Source organism: Camelus dromedarius, chromosome 26, assembly GCF_036321535.1.
Source record: "Camelus dromedarius isolate mCamDro1 chromosome 26, mCamDro1.pat, whole genome shotgun sequence".
Lineage (NCBI taxonomy): Eukaryota > Metazoa > Chordata > Mammalia > Artiodactyla > Camelidae > Camelus > Camelus dromedarius.
The window spans coordinates 24,635,672-24,653,715 of NC_087461.1; the positions used below are offsets into that span (position 1 = coordinate 24,635,672).

The 18,044-nt window shown below is 39.6% G+C and overlaps 1 protein-coding gene across 8 annotated transcripts in view; it reads right to left on the minus strand.

The window, feature by feature from the left end:
* The window catches only part of DCLRE1C (DNA cross-link repair 1C), a 78,093-nt gene that overhangs the window by 31,867 nt on the left and 28,182 nt on the right, over positions 1–18,044 (minus strand). For all 8 annotated transcript variants that reach the window (XR_004134214.2, XM_031444567.2, XM_031444569.2 and 5 more), the window contains 7 exons: positions 15,561–15,633; positions 15,263–15,403; positions 12,342–12,443; positions 10,674–10,810; positions 10,113–10,167; positions 5,720–5,808; positions 4,945–5,039 (listed from right to left, as the gene is read on the minus strand). Coding sequence is in view for 7 of the 8 variants with exons in the window: in XM_031444567.2 (XP_031300427.1) it covers positions 4,945–5,039; positions 5,720–5,808; positions 10,113–10,167; positions 10,674–10,810; positions 12,342–12,443; positions 15,263–15,403; positions 15,561–15,633 (692 nt within the window). In the remaining variant the exon portion in view is untranslated. The remainder of the gene's footprint in view (positions 1–4,944; positions 5,040–5,719; positions 5,809–10,112; positions 10,168–10,673; positions 10,811–12,341; positions 12,444–15,262; positions 15,404–15,560; positions 15,634–18,044) is intronic.

The window sequence follows — 18,044 nt, forward strand, 5'->3', positions numbered from 1 at the left end:
AAAGAATTATACACAGAAAACAATAAACCATTGATGAAGGAAATTAAAGACGACTTTAAAAAATGGAAAGATATCCCGTGCTCTTGGACTGGAAGAATCAATATTGTTAAAATGGTCACACTGCCCAAGGCAATCTACAGATTTAATGCAACCCCTATCCAATTACCCAGGACATATTTCACAGAACTAGAACGAATGATAATCCAATTTTAAAATGAGTGAAACATTCAAACAGACATTTCACCAAAAAAGATAAATACATGGCCGATAAGCACACAGAAATAGCTCAACATCAGTAGAGAATACAGATCAAAACTATAAGGAGATGCCCCTTTACGCTACTCCAGCGGCTGTATTAATATCCAGTGGAGCCGATTTCAAAGCTAAAAATATTACCAGGAATAAAAAAAGTCATTTCCTAAAGATAAAGGGGCCAGTTCCTCAAGAGGACATAACAGGCTTAAACATGATTCAAATAGATGAAGCAAGAAGTGATAGAACTGTAAGGAGAAATCAAATTCACAATTATATCTGGAGATTTCAATACCTTTCCCCCAATAATTGATAGAGCAAGTGGAACAAGTTAATCAGCAAATATATAGAAGACTTGAACATTATTGACTAAGTTGACCTGACACTCATAGAACATCCAACAGTAACATACATATTTCTTTGAAATACACGTGAAACATTTACCAAGATGGACCATTATTCTGGGCCATAAATCTCAGTAAACGTCATATAGAGTATTTTTTCTGACCACAATAAAACTAGGTAACAGAATTATCTCTGAAAAATCCTCCATACCTCTAAATAACCCATGTATTAAAGAGGAAATCAGAAAAAAAAAGTTAGAAACTATTTTGAACTGAATGAAAATGACAATACAAGTCAAATCTGTGTAACAACAACTAAAGAGTGAAACTTAACAGCACAAAATGCTTGTGTTGGGGGGAAAAGGCCCAAATCAATGACTTCATATTCCACATTAAGAAATTTTAATATGAAGAGGAAAATAAACCCAAAGTAAGCAGACAGTAGGAAAAAAGGTCAGAGTGGAAATGAATGAAATAGAAAAAAAATAAAACCAATGAAACAAAAAGCTTGTTCTTGGAGAACAATAAAATTGGCAAACCTCTATTAGACTGATCAAGAAAAAAAAAAAAAAAAGAAAAAGACACAAATTACTAATGTCAGGAATGAGAGACTTGATATCACTACATTCTACAGATATTAAAAAGATAACAAGGGACAGTTATGAACAAGTTTCAGCCAAAAAACTGAGCAACTTAGCTGATATGGCCAAATCCTCATTGAAAGATGCAATTTACCAAAGCGTACTTAAGAACAAATAATCTGAATAGCCCTATACTTATTAAATTGAATTTGTAGTTAAGAATGTTCCCACAGAGAACACTCCTGGCTCAGATGGCTTCACTGGTGAATTCTACCAGTTATTTAAGAAAGATACAATGCTTATCCTTCATAAACTATTTTAGAAAATAGAGCTAAAGGAACATTGTACAAGGCCAACATTATCCCAATACCAAAATCACACAAATATATTGCATGGGGAAAAAAAAAAAGACAAAGCAACTTCAGATCAATAGCCCCTCTGAACATAGATGAAAAAATTCTTAACACAATTTTGGCAAATCAAGTTGAATAATAGCCAAAAGGCTAATATGTCACAACCAAATGGGGTTTATTCCAGAAATGCAAGGTTGGTTTTAATACCTGAAAATTCAATCAGTGTGATTCACCATATTAACAGACTAAAAAAGAAAAAAATATATAATCAGCTCAATAAATGCAGAAAAAGTATTTGATAAAATCGAATATCCATTCCTGATAAAATCTCTCAGAATATTAGTAATAGAAGGGACTTCCTCTACGTGATGAAAAGCAGGAATGAAAAATCTACAGTTAATATATTTAATGGTGAAAAAAATGAATTCTTTCCCTCAAGACTGAGTACTAGGCAATGACATCTGCCCTTGCCACTTCTATTCATTATTGTAGTAGAAATCTAGCCAGTTAATAAGTCAAGAAAAAGAAGTAAAAGCAACCATACTGGAAAGGGAAAAATCAATTGTCTATATTCACAGATGTGATAATCTACATAGAAAATGCAGTGACTGAACTGATAAATACACAAGTTTAGCGAAGTTGCAGGATACAAGATCAAAATACAAAAGCAACTGTATTTCTATATACCAGCAACAAACAAATTGAAATTTTAAAAAGAATGCAATGTACAATGGCAACCAAAAAATGAAACACTTAGGGATCAATCTAACAAAAGATGTGCAAGACCTATACACGGAAAATGACAAAACATTGCTGAGAGAAATTAGAGACAACGTAAATAAATGTTCATGGATCTGAACACTCAATATTGTTAAGATGTCAATATTCCCAAATTGATCAATAGATATAACACAATCCCAATAGAAATTCCAGCAGTGGACTTTTTTGTACGAATTGCAAAGGACATAGAATAGCCAAAACAACTCTGAAAAAGAACCAAAAAAAGGTGGAATACTTACATAACTTAACATGAAGATTGATAAAATTACCATATTTGAGACAGATATTGGTATAAAGAAAGAGAATCATGGAACATAAGAGTCCAGAAATAGACCCTCACATATATTATTAATTGATTTTCAACAAAACTGCAAAAACAGTTCAGTGGAGAAGAGACAGTATTTTCAACAAATGGTTCTAGAATAGTTGGATGCCCAGAGGCACCAAAAATTTTTTTATCTTGGATCTACAGTTCAGACCATATACAAAAAGTAACACAAAGATGGATCATAGACCTAAATGAAAAACCTAAACTCTGAAAACCTCTAGAAAGCAGAGGAGAAAATCTTTGTGACCTTGGGTTAGGCAAAGATTTCTTACCTATGATACATATATAAAAAAGTAGAAATTAGTAAAGTGAACTTCTTCAAAATTAAAAATTTCTGCTCTTCAAAAGAGTCTGTTGAGACTGCAAAGATAAGCCACAGACTGGAGGAAATCTTTGCAAAGCATCTCGCTGATAAAGAACTTAAATCCAAAAACTCTGAAAACTCAGTAACAAAAAAGTTACTAAACAATTTAAAAATGGATAAAGAGCTGAAAAGACATTCCACCCATGAAGATACATGAATGGCAGATAAAACCATTAAAAGGTGCTCAACCTCACTAGTCATTAGGTAAATTCAAATTAAAACCATGAGATACTGCTACACACACATTAGGATATCTAAAATTAAAGTCTGACTACACCAAATATTGGCAACAAAGTAGAGCAATGGAACTCCTATACACAGGCAGGAACACAAAATGGTCTAACCATTTTGGAAAAGAGTTGGGCCATTTCTTGAAGATACAGCTACCGTATTGCTCACTTGTAGGTATGAAAGCATACATCCACACAAAGGTTTGTACATGAACGTTCACAGCAGCTTTATATGTAATAACCCAAAATGGAAACCACCCAAATGTAATTCAGTAGGTGAATGGATCAGCAACCTGGGGCATACCCATACCGTGGAATACTACCTACCAGCACAAAAGAATGAGCTACTGACGCAGGCAACAGCATGAATGGATCTCAAAATAAACACACTGAGTGAAGTCAGTCAGACATACAGTATGATGTTATTTATATACAAGTCTAGAAAATGCCACCTAATCTGTAGTGACAGTCAGTGGGGAAGGAGGGGAGGGGCAGTGGGAGGAACTACAAGGGGCACCCGGAGCCTCGGCTGATGGAGATTTTCATTATCCTAATTATGTGACGGTTTCTCAAGTACATGCATATGTAAAAATGTGTCAGATTGAACACTGTAAAAGTGTGCAATTGTATCAATTATACCTCAGTAAAGCTGTTTTTTTTTTTTAAAAAAAAAAACTACAAATAACTTTGTAGAAGAGAAGGATGAGAAGATGTGTTACCTAATAGATTTAACTTTTGAAATTAATGGAATTGTTTTTCTAGGACCTTTTAGTTCTTAAAACAAAAGTAAATGTGCTTTCCTTTCAGACACCAGTAATAGGCTTACTGTATCAGTCCTGGAATTGGCATCTAAATGTTTTCCAGTTAGATTCTGTATGAGAGGAAGTGCAGAAATGGAGATGAAAAGACAGGCCTGGGTGAGAATCCTCACCTGTCATTCACGTCTGGCTAGACTTTGGAGGATTTACTTCTATCCCTAAGCTTTGCTTTCCCTATTGGTAAAAGTGGGATGACAATGCCCCTTGCAGGTTTGTTTGGGGATTTAGCTGTAATATTTGTAAAGGACCAAGCACAATACCTGCCGTACAGCAGGGCTCAATAAACAGTATCATTGTTATGATCATGTTCTGGTCCTGGACCAGCTATGTGCTCTGCATGGTACCGTATCTCGGTCCCCACCAAAGCAATGAAAACCCAGCATCCTAACCACGAAGTCTGACAGCTTTGCTCAGATTCTGAAGTTCTGGTTTCTCCCTCAGAGCTTACCTCTGCTCTTCTCTAGAAAATGAAAGCTGCACAAAAGAAAGTAGGAAAGTACAGAGAGAAGCCATTTGTATGAACACATACTGACCAATGGGATGGCTCTTTATCAGCTCTTACTAGTGTCTTGAAGGAAATGTTTGAGGCCAACAGCACAGCCTCCCCTTACGCTACACAAACCACAGGGCGCATTTCCAGAAAGCTGAGGCCAGCACTCAACACAGGCTCAGTTCTCTCCGCCATGTGTTCTAAGCCTGGGAAGGGGGTCTGACTCCTGAATGTACAGGTTGAAGCTGGAAGGCAGAGTGCTTCCAGAGGCCACGTGACAAGTCTGAGTGACAGTGGATGCCGGGTCCACCTCTACCTGGGGCAGCTTGCACTGGACCAGAGCACCCCGAAAAGCAGTCTTGCAGTGGAACCCACGCCTCTCACCCCCGGGCTGTTCTTCTTACCTGCATCTCGGTGGATCGTTCTCGCTCTCTTCAGTTTTCCAAGGGGTTTATACTTCGGCTCGATATTTTGGGAGGATCGGCATAAAGGCTTCAAGCTGGAATGAATATGAGTATTTTATTTGAAGCTGCAGGAACGTAAGCATCACGTATAGAGGTTATAAAAATGCGACTACGGGGGAAATCATACCACTACTTTTAAAAACCGAAAAGCAATGTTTCATAATTTAAAATTACTTCAATATAATGAAGTGGTAACTATAAGCCCTTAGAACAACCTAGTAGACACCCATCTAATTGTAGGATTGAGGGAGAGCAAAACTTTTATCTTGCACTGCAGAAAAGCAGGCCCCTATTCTAACAAACCACTAATAGAGTAGCACCTTCCAGAGTTCAGGAAATTCAGTTCAGCTAGCTGCTTCCCCTTCCCAGTTTATTGGGGCTCACTTATCTCTTGCAAGAATCTCACAAACTTGGTCTTTTCATTTTAGAGACTGAATGCTAAGACATAGTGGAAATAAAATACAAAATAAGATTGGAGAGTGTCCTGCCGTTCTCAGCAGCCTCATTGCCAGCTGCTTCTTTATGCCAGATTCCCAAAACCTTAAGGATTATATATCACACGCTCACTTGAAGAAAGCCGCTGTGCTCCCAACCAGGACCCAACCAGTATTTACAGCCACATCCATCTGCTGCCTCTGCCCCTTTTCAGGCCCGAGACCGTTCTCTGCATCAATCCTGTTTTGTAACACAGGCTCTCCGAGTGGTATCTACTCACATTTCTTTAACTTTATCCATAGTTGTGCCTAATGGAATGACATTTGGATACACATTGACAGGACAGATGTAGCTCAAGAAATCTTTGATCTGGAAGAAGGAAAATAAAATGCATCAATTATCCCCACGGTGAAAAACCTGCCTAGAAGAGTAGATGCTCCTATGAGGGGGCGCTAGAGGAAGGAGAAGCAGGAATCTCTCAAGGCTGCGGTTTTCAGTGGGAGCTGAACATGCGGGGCGCCTGCGACCTCTCAGGACAAGAGTTCAGGCCCAACCCCAAAGATCCTCTAACACTGAGCCATGGTGGAGCCTGGGAATCAGCATAGTTAAAAGTTCTTCAGGTGATTCTGTTCCAGGGTAAGGAGGGAGAATCACTGATTGATGGGATTCAAAGATTCTGTGCTCCTTTATATGACATCAGTTTCCTTTTCTAAGGTGACTCCACATAGTTAACAAATCCCCTTCAAGGAAGTTAGAATCAAGCTGAGTATTTAATACACACAAGGAAACAAGGTCTTAGAATTGTATTTCTTTCCTCTGACATATAATTGTTAGCAATACCCAGGGGAACTACATCTTTGAGACTGCTTTTTTTGTTCTCATGGTTTATTCTAATCTAAGACAATTATGTGCAAAAATTTCAAGAATACCTTGGTTTTCTGCAAAGCTCAGAATGCTAAACACAGGAACCCTGCCACTATCCCTCACAACGTCTCAATGACCCAGACTAGCTTTGGCTTTGCCACTTATTAGGTCCTGGTGAGCTTGTGATCTCGGTCAAGTTACCTAAACCCTCTAAGTCTTTGATTCTTCATCTAAAAGTATAAATGAGACAAGGCGTGTAAAGAACGGAGCCTGTCCCTGGCACATGGTTAAACGTGCAGTAAAATGATCCATTACAAAGTTGATGATGACAACACAAAGATTTTTATCCCCTTCTGCAGATGGGGAGACTGAGGCACAAAGTAATTGTTAGTACCTGACTTTTCCAAATAAAGGACAAAGTCAAAAGAGGTAGGGAACCCGGGAATTACTGATAACTCCGTATTAAAATAAAACGAGAGCCTTGATTAAGACAAAGGGGTGAGACAGGAAGACTCATTCTTTGGATACTTGTCATCAATAATTTCTTTAGCATTTTCAGAGCAGACACGCAAATAGAAACCATTACTGACCTACCCACAACCTAAGTGATTTATATAATAAATCCAAAGTTGAGGCTGGTAGAAAAAGTTGAAGCTTTTGAATGGAATAAGGATAAAAAAGGTACACAGGGGATTATATTCAGTATCTTGTAATAACCTTTAATGAAAAAGAATATGAAAATTAATACATGTATACACATGCATGACTGGGACATTGTGCTGTACACCGGAAATTGACACATTGTAACTGACTATACTTCAATTTAAAAAAAAAAAGAATAAAGAAGGTAAGGTCAAATGTATACCAGAAATGATTCATATCTACTCAGAGATGAGGTGGCCACAAGGAGAGAAGAGACACCCAACAGAGGGCACCCTCTCCCAACTGTACAAGCCGAGGCCCTTTCTTGAGATGCCTGCTTTGAAACACTACGTTAACACAGTCCGTTGTCATTATTTGCAGTAGTTCTGTTCCATAAAGTCACTGCAAACAATGACTCACTGCAAACAGTGACCCACTGCTCCCAAGGGAAATACAGGGTTCCTCTGAACCTCTGCTCACAGCACTTTCGTCAACTGATCTAATAGATCATCTTAGTTTATGTGTGTTTTTGTTTAAAGACATCTTTTTAAACATATACTGTTGACCCATTAACACTGAACTCAGGACCAAATGGCACCCTAACTCGCGGCTGTACAAAGCTTATCAAAGCTTATCCTTCTCCATCAGGCACGTCACAACCTCCTTGTTCTTAGGAGCACTAGACAGCGCTTCATCACGTCTCTTGGGGGCTGTTTTAAACAGCAAAATCATCCCCCAAAAAGAAGAAAAATATAAAAAATGCAGCAATACACAGACAGTGGAAAGGATGCTTGTTTACAGTCTGAGAGCTGAAACAAGAAGGCAGGAGGCCACTGTGTGTCACCTGAGTTGGGAGAGTGTGTGCCATGTGCAACTCAAATTTTTCACCTCTCTGCTGGGCACATCTGCAAAAGACCACAAAGCACCACTCACACGGATTTGGGGGTTCAAACAAATTTCAGTGAGTGGGCAGATTTGTAAATAATGGAATCCACGAGAATGAGGATCAACCGTATTTGGGAAAAAAAACAAGCAGAAATGCTATTTAAATCTACTATTTACATTTTAAAATATAGTTCTACAAGTCCTATACACTGAATAGAAGTGTACTAATTAAAGCAGTTTTCCAGAAATCCTCTCTCTTTCTCACCAGACACAGTGAGAGAAGATGAGTAAGCAGAGCTCAGAGGATAACTCCACATGCAGGGTAACTGCTCTCATCCAAGGAGAGCGGGAAGAGAGGCGGCAGGTCAGCCCTTCCACCTCCCTACTCAAGTAGCAGGGAAATATCTCCTTATTGGGAGGTAACTGTAAAACCCCAGCAAGGCTTATGCTTCCCAACTTGGCTGCTAACTACACTGAAGAAGAGAAATAAGACAGAACTCCCTGTGGCTGAGACAGAAAAGATGCTACAGGGTAACAGGAAGGTTGATCGACAGCGATGCTGGGCCAGACGCCAGACCAAAGACAAATCACCAGGAAGGGGCTTGACAACAACCTAAGATTCGGGATAGACTGATGAGGAAAACATTAACTAAACTGTACCATCCAGGTGAATTACTTCCAAGCTGCTCTCAGATAACCCACTGAAAATTAAGGCCATTTAATAGAAATGTCACTGTGATACTTTGATTAATAAACAAAGAATTATTTACAATATTATGGTTGACTTGATAAGAAGGCTGCTACCCGACCACAATGTTCACAGCAGCACTATTCACAATAGCCAAGACATGGAAACAACCTAAATGTCTGTCAACAGATAAAGAATAAAGATGTGGTACATATATACAATGGAATACTACTGAGCCATAAAAAGGAATAAAACAATGCCTTTTGCAGCAACATGGATGGACCTAGAGATTATTCTAAGTGAATTAAGTCAGACAGAGAAAGATAAATATCATATGACATCACTCATATGTGGAATCTAAAAAGTGATATAAATGAACTTATTTATAAAACAGAAACAGACTTAGAGACATAGAAAATAAACTTGTGGTTGTGGTTATGGGTGGGAGAGGGATAAATTAGGAGTTTGGGATTAACATGTAAACACTACTGTATACAAAAGAGATAAACAATAAGCATCTACTGTCTAGCACAGGGAAATGTATTCAGTACCTTATAATAACCTATAATGGAAAAGAATCTGAAAAAGAATATATGCATATTATGTATATACGTATAACTGAATCACTTTGCTGTACACTAGAAACTAATACAACATAGTAAACTAACAAAACTTGAATAAAAACTTTTTTTTAAATAATAAAACCACTACCTCGACCTCTGATAGAATCCACCTATTCCAATCATTACCCCTCCCACGGCTCACTGATGCAGACTGTATCCACGTATCCCCAATACAAAAGTAATCTTTACCAGGGAAATGGGATACATGCAGAAACGGTGAAACTAAAATTATATATGATTGAAAGAGTCGCAAAAAGCCTGGTTTTGTATTGCTTTTTCTCTAATACATGAAATTACTGCACTTCTGCACTTGCAAGATGCTAGCATTTACTTTGGAAATGCAAAAGGATTTCGCTACTAAATTGCCTGTGTCAGGTTCCCACGCTAGTAGGTCAATTTCCTATATAAAAAGTACTGTAACAAAACCATTTTAAGCCCTCTTCAACTGAGTAATTCTACTATACTGGATCCTTCCTAAGGACAGGGTCTGCATCTCAGTCACCCTGTTCTTCCACACTGCTGAACAGTCACGACTACTTTTTGAATGGCTTTTCAGTATAATCAAATTTTGGACGAGGCCAAGACTCTGGACAGTGCCTTCAGGCTGCCTGTAGTGAGATTTTTATCTGTAGTACTCCTTCCAATAAGATTTATGATGCTTTTATGATAGATGAATGGACGTGGGGAATTTAAAATACATTTAGGAAGCAAGTTAGGAAGAAAAAACTTAATCTATGTTTTCTTCAATGTTTAGGCTGAAAATAGGTGATTTTCTATTTCCTTTACACTTTGTAACTTCCTTTATATTTAGTAAACATAGCTCATCCACTGAGATATTTTCCCTGCATTTCTTTAGGAAAAGCCACAACCAGTCTCAAGCAGTAGAAACAGGGATGCCCCCAGAGGTGAAGGGGACTCCTGCTCTCAGCCACAAAGGCTGCCGAGGGTCTGAGTACATGGGATCCTCTTACCTCACTGTAGGAGGAATGAAAAGAAAAGCAGGCTCTGTACGAACTCTCTCCAGTTCTAAAGGGAAATGGAAACACAAAATTAAAGGTCACTTAGCAAAACTGAGTGCTTCGAGGCTACTGTGGTCTAAAATCACCCTGCCATCAATTTCTTCCTGGGAAGGAGGGAACTCTTTTCGGAAATATAAATGTTTGTAGGCATTCTCAATAGCCAATGTTAAGGAAATCTGCTAAACTATGATGATCATAGTTGTATATATGGGACCTCTCTACTCCACCAAGGGTTTCTATTCCCTACAACATCAGTGCATTAACTCCCTGCCAAGCAAGACACTCTGTCCCTAAACATCTCTGTCTAACTAGAGTCGACCTCAGAGAATACTGGCTAATGGTATTAGCCAACAGATAGGCTTGGAAGCAGCATTTCTTTGGTTTAGTTTAAATTTCATAAGTTATTGTCCACAATTATATCCTTTTCTTGGACTTAGGCTAGATTGCATTTCAACTATCAATTTATCTCAAAGCAAGGGTTCTCTCAAAAGCCTTATGACATTACTTGCTTACCTCACAATGACACTAGTTTTTCTGGTTCTTTCTCCAAACCACATAGTGGATGGCTTAATGCTGATTGTGTGGAGTGGAATTCTATTTTTGGAAGTAATTCCACAGGGTAACTTATTCCACTGAAAATATTCCTCTGCCTAGAAAAGATTTTAAAAACATAGGAAATTAGTTCAACACAGTCAACAAATCTGTAGGCAGGATCTCAAAATCAAATGTAGATTAAGTTTTCAGACACGGGGAAAAAAATGTAGAGATGAGGAAACAGGTAGGTAAGTCCAGATTGAGGAACATCCTGCAAAACTGCTGGCCTGGGCTCTTCAAAGACGTCAACGCGATGAAAGAAAAACAAAAAGCTGGCAACTTGCTCCACATCCAAAGGGACTAAAAGAGGCCTGAGTGAATGTAACAAGTGATTCTTAACTAAACCCTGGACAGTCCTGCTCCCCACTCCACAGCCATAAAGGACACGACTGGGACAACTGGGGACATCTGAGTGTGAACTGTGTCACATGTAATGGTACTATATCATCTTACGGCAAACTTGCTAACTGTGTTAAACTTCCTGAGCGTGGGAACTGTACTATGGTTGTAAAGAATGTTCTCATTTAGGGTGACATGTCATGCCACCTGCAACTGACTCTCAAGTAGGCTGTGGGGTGGGGAGCTGCAGTATAATCTTTCGTGTGTGTATATGGGATAAACTGATGAATGCAAATTGTAGCACACAGTTTACCAATCATCAAAAGTAATTTCTTACCTAGTAGCTCTCCTACCTGGTCTGAAGTAGAATATTCCATGCTGTGCTGTGGGAAAGAGTCCTTTTTATTCTTTTTTTTTTTCAATTTTGCTTTACTTTAGGGCTGAGCAGCTTTACTTTACGTTTTTGGCCAATGGAGCCTATATTACCACCACAGTGATTATCTAAATGTGCACATGCAGTGTTTACTGAAATAAAAATTACTTATATTTGAATGCTAAGATATTTTAAAATTTAGAGGAAAATTACGATCACGCATGCCCCTGCATTTGAAGATCACTATCAGTGATGTTGAATAACTATATAGATTAAAATGAAAAGAATGTTAAAGGTAAATTCCAAATTTAACACCGGCATTTACTCAGAGAAGGGAGTACTCTGTTGGCATGAGAAACCAATTACAAGTGAGTTTCAGAAACACTAGAAACAGTCATTTGAAATTGGACCAGCAATACAGGGAACTTTTTCAAAATCTGAAGCAAAATTGTATCTTGATATTTATCTCAAATGAGCAGAAAAAAATAGTTAATTAATATGCATGTGTCATGAGTCTTAAAAATAAATAGTAATGGATTGTGAATGTTTTCTTAAATTCTAAGCTTTAACATATTACTAATTTCATTATATTATTCATTACATAATTCATTACAAATAAAACCTATCAATTGTGTGTGAATATACTGCATTTAAAAACTGTAAGTATCTATATCTGTAAACTGAGGATGAAGTTTATGGTAATGGAATAGTCATGCACAGTTGCATGAGCTTGCATTAGTAACTCAAGATCTCAGCCTTGGTTTTTACATTTATAAATTGAGGAGCCTAGAAAATGGAATTTCTGAGGTTCCTTCCGGACCTAAAACTTTGCTTTTCACGGATCACGCAAACGAGAAAAACAACCGCCCGCGGACCTTGGGATGCCGACACGCGTGGATCTGAGTGTCACGGTCTGTGGTGAGATGATGAAGGATGTCGGGCATGTTTCTAAACATGTCCAGTTTATCCACGTGAACCTGGGGACAACAGCAAAACCAGAACGTTATTGCAACTGCATTTCCTGGAAATAAAGCATTTGAGGGTGATCAGGCAGGAGAAAGCCAATCAGTTAGAACTGACTTTCTTCTTCCTCGAACCTAGTTTTCAGCTTTTCCCATGCACGTTAGTATGAGGGTTGTGTTCCCGGCAGTCAGTGTTTCTACCTGTTGTAAGTGGTAACGGAGAGTGTGGTGACTCGGCTGGTGGATGTCATTGGACCACGTAATACTGTCCTTCAGTCAAGAGTCATTCAGTTAATACTGATTATGCACCTGCTCCAAGTCAAGCTTTATTCTCAATACTGGGAGTATCGCAGTGAACACGGCAGACACAAATGACCAAGAATCGCTTGCTGGTGAAGACACACATGACACGCCGAGTAAGGACGGCTGGGGGGAAGCCAGCCCCAGACCCTCCCCTCCACACGCCTCTCCCCTGGATGCCAAGGAGAAGGGCAGATGCAGGAGGCCAAAACCAGACAAACCTAGGCCACCTTTAGAGTTCTAAGGCTCAGACAGTGTGAAGTGTTGAAATCAACGTATCAGTTTTCCTTAAATCCTCCCTTCTGGGTACTTCAAAGTAAACAGCAAAGAACTACATCGATACCAGGATGATGAACGGCACACACACAAACTGTATTCTCATTCTGAAGTCTGAGCAAGGAAACAGGTTAGAACCATGTCAGATTGCTGTGGCCATTAACACCAAGGCCGTGTCAGAAGAATCCGAGCATAACTGCTTGCTTAGCCCGTGGCCTGTTGCTCTGGCCACCTGATCACTAACGACTAATGAGAAGTAAAAGTGAATTTCCTTTTCTGGCCTAAGAAGGAGATAAAAAGGGTTAAATTCTGAGATGCAGGGAGAGACACAGAGAAACTTTCATCCTCACGAAAATGAAGAAGCCTAAGGAAGTTACCACAGATGATCGATCTCTCAGGTCCCTTCCTAAAAGACCTCACTGTTCTGCTTTCAGGTTCCTGGTCTACACTTGTTTCTATCCTCTACAGAGGGGTTAAGAGACTGGAGAGAAGGCTCATGCCGGGGGGACTCCAGGGTTGCCTCCAAAAGCCTGCCTCCCCTCCACCAACCCCAGACCCCTCCTCGCCCGGGGTTTCTCCCTGCCAGGCCTCAGAGCAGGAGCCTCCAGTCTTTTTGATTTCACACAGAACAAATTTGGGACTGACAAGTGGTTTTGCTACCCTTACATTCTGCCAAGAGAGGACATGAGAAACAAGAAAAAAATTAGTAGATAGTACAGATGAGTGTATGTGTGAGAGAGTGTGTGAGCACACACACACGACCTAGTATCACTGTGATTTTCATTTAAAAGGTTATTGTTATTTTCTGGGTGGGGGAAGCCATTTTAACACCTAAAAACATAGGAAAGCAAGTCCTTCCCAAAATGGAGAACTGGCAGCTTTACACGCATTTATTTGGACAGAAAAAAACCTAAGGGAGGAAGAAATTAGGGGAAGAAGGTCTTGGAAAGTAAACACTCATGGAAGGAGGCAGGAAGGAGCGGGTGAGGAGGGAGGGATGAATTTTTAAATTTTTAAATGCAGAAAAACTAGATCTTTTTAGTTTTGCTGAATTACATGGTATCAAAGAATTAAGTTCTTGGCACAGGTCGGTTAGCTGGGGGATGACAGGAAAGGGCGCAAAACCGAGCAGAATTTAAATGTCCAACTCTTTTCGGAGCTTCATTTTGTTCCGAGTCACCACCAAACCTCCATCTTCTCTTGGGGGACGAGGGTGGAAGCCAGGCAGTCCAAGTGGGCCCTGTGGGCAGCCACCCCCCATGCTGGCTCTGCTGCCCGAGGTCCGGAGGGCCCAGCACCCAACCACTTGGAAGGGATAGGTGAACACTTGCTCATGGCCTCATGTGATATGGATTCTCCAGGACAGTGTTCTTCCCACGTTTCTGACCCCGACCCACAGTAAGAAATATGTTTCCACGGCAACCTGGACACACACACAATGGATGTACCGATGGTCCTGACTTGGGATGCTATGACATTAGGATGCTTGTGAAACTGATACGCATTCAGTAGAAACTGGACTTTGAATTCTGAATTTTGATCTTTTCCCAAACTAGTGACACACGGTCACATTCTCTCTCGTGATGCTGGGCAGGGCAGAGAGCACAGCTCCCAGTCAGCTCTGCCATCATGAGGGTGAACGATCCACCCACTGACAACCGCGGACCCAGACAACCATTCTGGGTTTCACTTTCAGTACAGCATTCAACACATTGCACGAGATTTCACCAACTTACTATAAAACAGGCTTTGCATTAGATGATTTTGCCCAATTGTAGGCTAAGTGCTCTGAACACATTTAAGGCAGGCAAGGCTAAGCCATGATGTTAGGTGGGTCAGGGATAAATGCATTTTCTCCCTAATGATGTTTCCAGCTTATGGATTTACTGAGACGTGACCCCATTGTTAAGTTGAGGAAGATCTGGATATGTAAATGGCTGATTCCCTACGTGAATTTTCATAAAACGACAATTACTCTGACTGCAAGAAAGGCATTCAGATATTTCCCAGTTCAAATTCATTCTCAGTGCTGGTTACAGACACTAAACCTATCTCATGACCCACAGTTTTGGAGAAAAAAGAAAAACTTTCTTATGGGACTTTTCACCAAAGGGCTCCTCCCACTGTCAGTTGCTCCCACAAGGAGGTGATGAAGGCTGCATCCATCGTTACCCTTTCCAGTTTGGGGGTGATGGGGAAGGGAAGACGGAGTTGGGGGAAGGATGGGAGTAGCAGAAAAGAGAGAGCTGCTGTGGTACCTGGGCCCCAAACTCCTCACTGAGGTTGGTGAACAGGTACTCGTAGCCGTAGGCGGCTTTGCAGTTCAGCCACACCACATGGTACGGGCTCCGGGTGATCCAGCCACGGACCAGCTCCAAGATTCCACTCAGACACTCCTCCTGTGCAGAAATTTTAAATGGCAGGTAACGCTTTTCGATTCCCAATGTCCCCAGATATTAATTCCGACGGGAACGATTACCATCTGATCTGTTACCCTACAAGCTTCCCTCCAGAAATACAGCCCAGGGGGTCACTCGCTTCTCCGGGGAGACATACCCGACTAGGAATTTGATAATATTTTGGGTCGCAGAACGTGGTGTCTAAGTACACACTCTGGATGTCTTTCACTCTGGAAACAAAAACAAAACAAGGCGTTTTAATCATCTCATGGCAAGTAAACCATAAAGTGTAAACTCTCATTGATGTGATACGATGTTCCACTCCATGTGGAATTTTTTTGTTAAACCAACTTTGTTAAATTCAACACCCATTTATGATAAAAACTCTCGCCAAAGTGGGTATAGAGGGAACATATCTCAACATAATAAAAGCTATATATGACAAACCTACAGCCAGCATAGTACTCAATGGTGAAAAACTCAAAAGCTTCCCACTAAAATCTGGGACAAGACAAGGATGCCCACTATCACCACTCCTATTCAACATAGTCCTGGAAGTCCTAGCCACAGCAGTCAGGCAAGAGAAAGAAATAAAAGGGATCCAAATTGGAAAAGAAGAGGTAAAAGTGTCACTATATGCTGATGACATGTTACTATATATAGAAAACCCTAAAAGGTCCACACAAAAGCTGCTAGAGCTGATTGAAGAATTCAGCAAGGTAGCAGGTTACAAAATTAACGTTCAAAAATCAGTTGCATTTCTTTACACTAACGATGAATCAACAGAAAAAGAAAGTAAAGAAACAATCCCCTTGAAAATAGCACCCAAAGTAATAAAATATCTGGGAATAAATCTAACCAAGGAGGTGAAAGAATTATACACAGAAAACTATAAACCATTGATGAAGGAAATTAAAGAAGACTTTAAAAAATGGAAAGATATTCCACGCTCTAGGATTGGAAGAATCAATATTGTTAAAATGGTCACACTGCCCAAGGCAATCTACAGATTTAATGCAATCCCTATCAAATTATCCAGGAAATATTTCACAGAACTAGAACAAATCATAATAAAATTTATATGGAACCATCAAAGACCTAGAATTGCCAAAGCATTACTGAAGAGAAAGAAAGACGTTGGAGGAATAACTCTCCCAGACTTCAGACAATACTATAGAGCTACAGTCATCAAGACAGCATGGTATTGGTACCAAAACAGACATATAGACCAATGGAACAGAATAGAGAGCCCAGAAATGAACCCACAAACTTTTGGTCAACTCATCTTCGACAAAGGAGGCAAGAATATACAATGGAATAAGGACAGTCTCTTCAGCAAATGGTGTTGGGAAAACTGGACAGCAGCATGTAAAGCAGTGAAGCTAGAACACTCCCTTACACCGTACACAAAAATCAACTCAAAATGGATCAAAGACTTAAACATAAGACAAGATACAATAAAACTCCTAGAGGAAAACATAGGCAAAACATTATCTGACATACATCTCAAAAATTTTCTCCTAGAAGAAATAAAAGCAAGAATAAACAAATGGGACCTAATTAAACTTACAAGCTTCTACACAGCAAAGGAAACCAGAAGTAAAACAAGAAGAAAACCTACGGAATGGGAGAAAATTTTTGCAAGTGAAACCGACAAAGGCTTGATCTCCAGAATATATAAGCAGCTCATATGACTCAATAAGTAAAAAATAAACAACCCAATCCAAAAATGGGCAGAAGACCTAAACAAGCAATTCTCCAAGGAAGACATACAAATGATCAAAAAGCACATGAAAAAATGCTCAATATCACTAATTATCAGAGAAATGCAAATCAGAACTACAATGAGGTATCACCTCACACCAGTCAGAATGGCCGTCATTCAAAAATCCACAAATGACAAATGCTGGAGAGGCTGTGGAGAAAGGGGAACCCTCCTACACTGCTGGTGGGAATGCAGTTTGGTGCAGCCACTATGGAAAACAGTGTGGAGATTCCTCAAAAGACTAGGAATAGACTTAAAATATGACCCAGGAATCCCACTCCTGGGCTTGTATCCAGAAGGAAATCTACTTCAGGATGACACCTGCACCCCAATGTTCATAGCAGCACTATTTATAATAGCCAAGACATGGAAACAGCCTAAATGTCCATCAACAGGTGACTGGATAAAGAAGACGTGGTATATTTATACAATGGAATACTACTCAGCCATAAAAACTGACAACATAATGCCATTTCCAGCAACATGGATGCTCCTGGAGAATGTCATTCTAAGTGAAGTAAGCCAGAAAGAGAAAGAAAAATACCATATGAGATCGCTCATATGTGGAATCTAAAAAACAAAAACAAAAACAAAATCAAACAAACAAACAAAAACAAAGTGTAAATACAGGACAGAAATAGACTCACAGACAGAGAATACAGACTTGTGGTTACCAGGGGGGTGGAGGGTGGGAAGGGATAGACTGGGATTTCAAAATTGTAGAATAGATAAACAAGAAGATTACACTGTATAGCACAGGGAAATATACACAAAATGTTATGATAACTCACAGAGAAAAAAATGTGACAATGAGTGTGCATATGTCCATGAATGACTGAAAAATTGTGCTGAACACTGGAATTTGACACAACATTG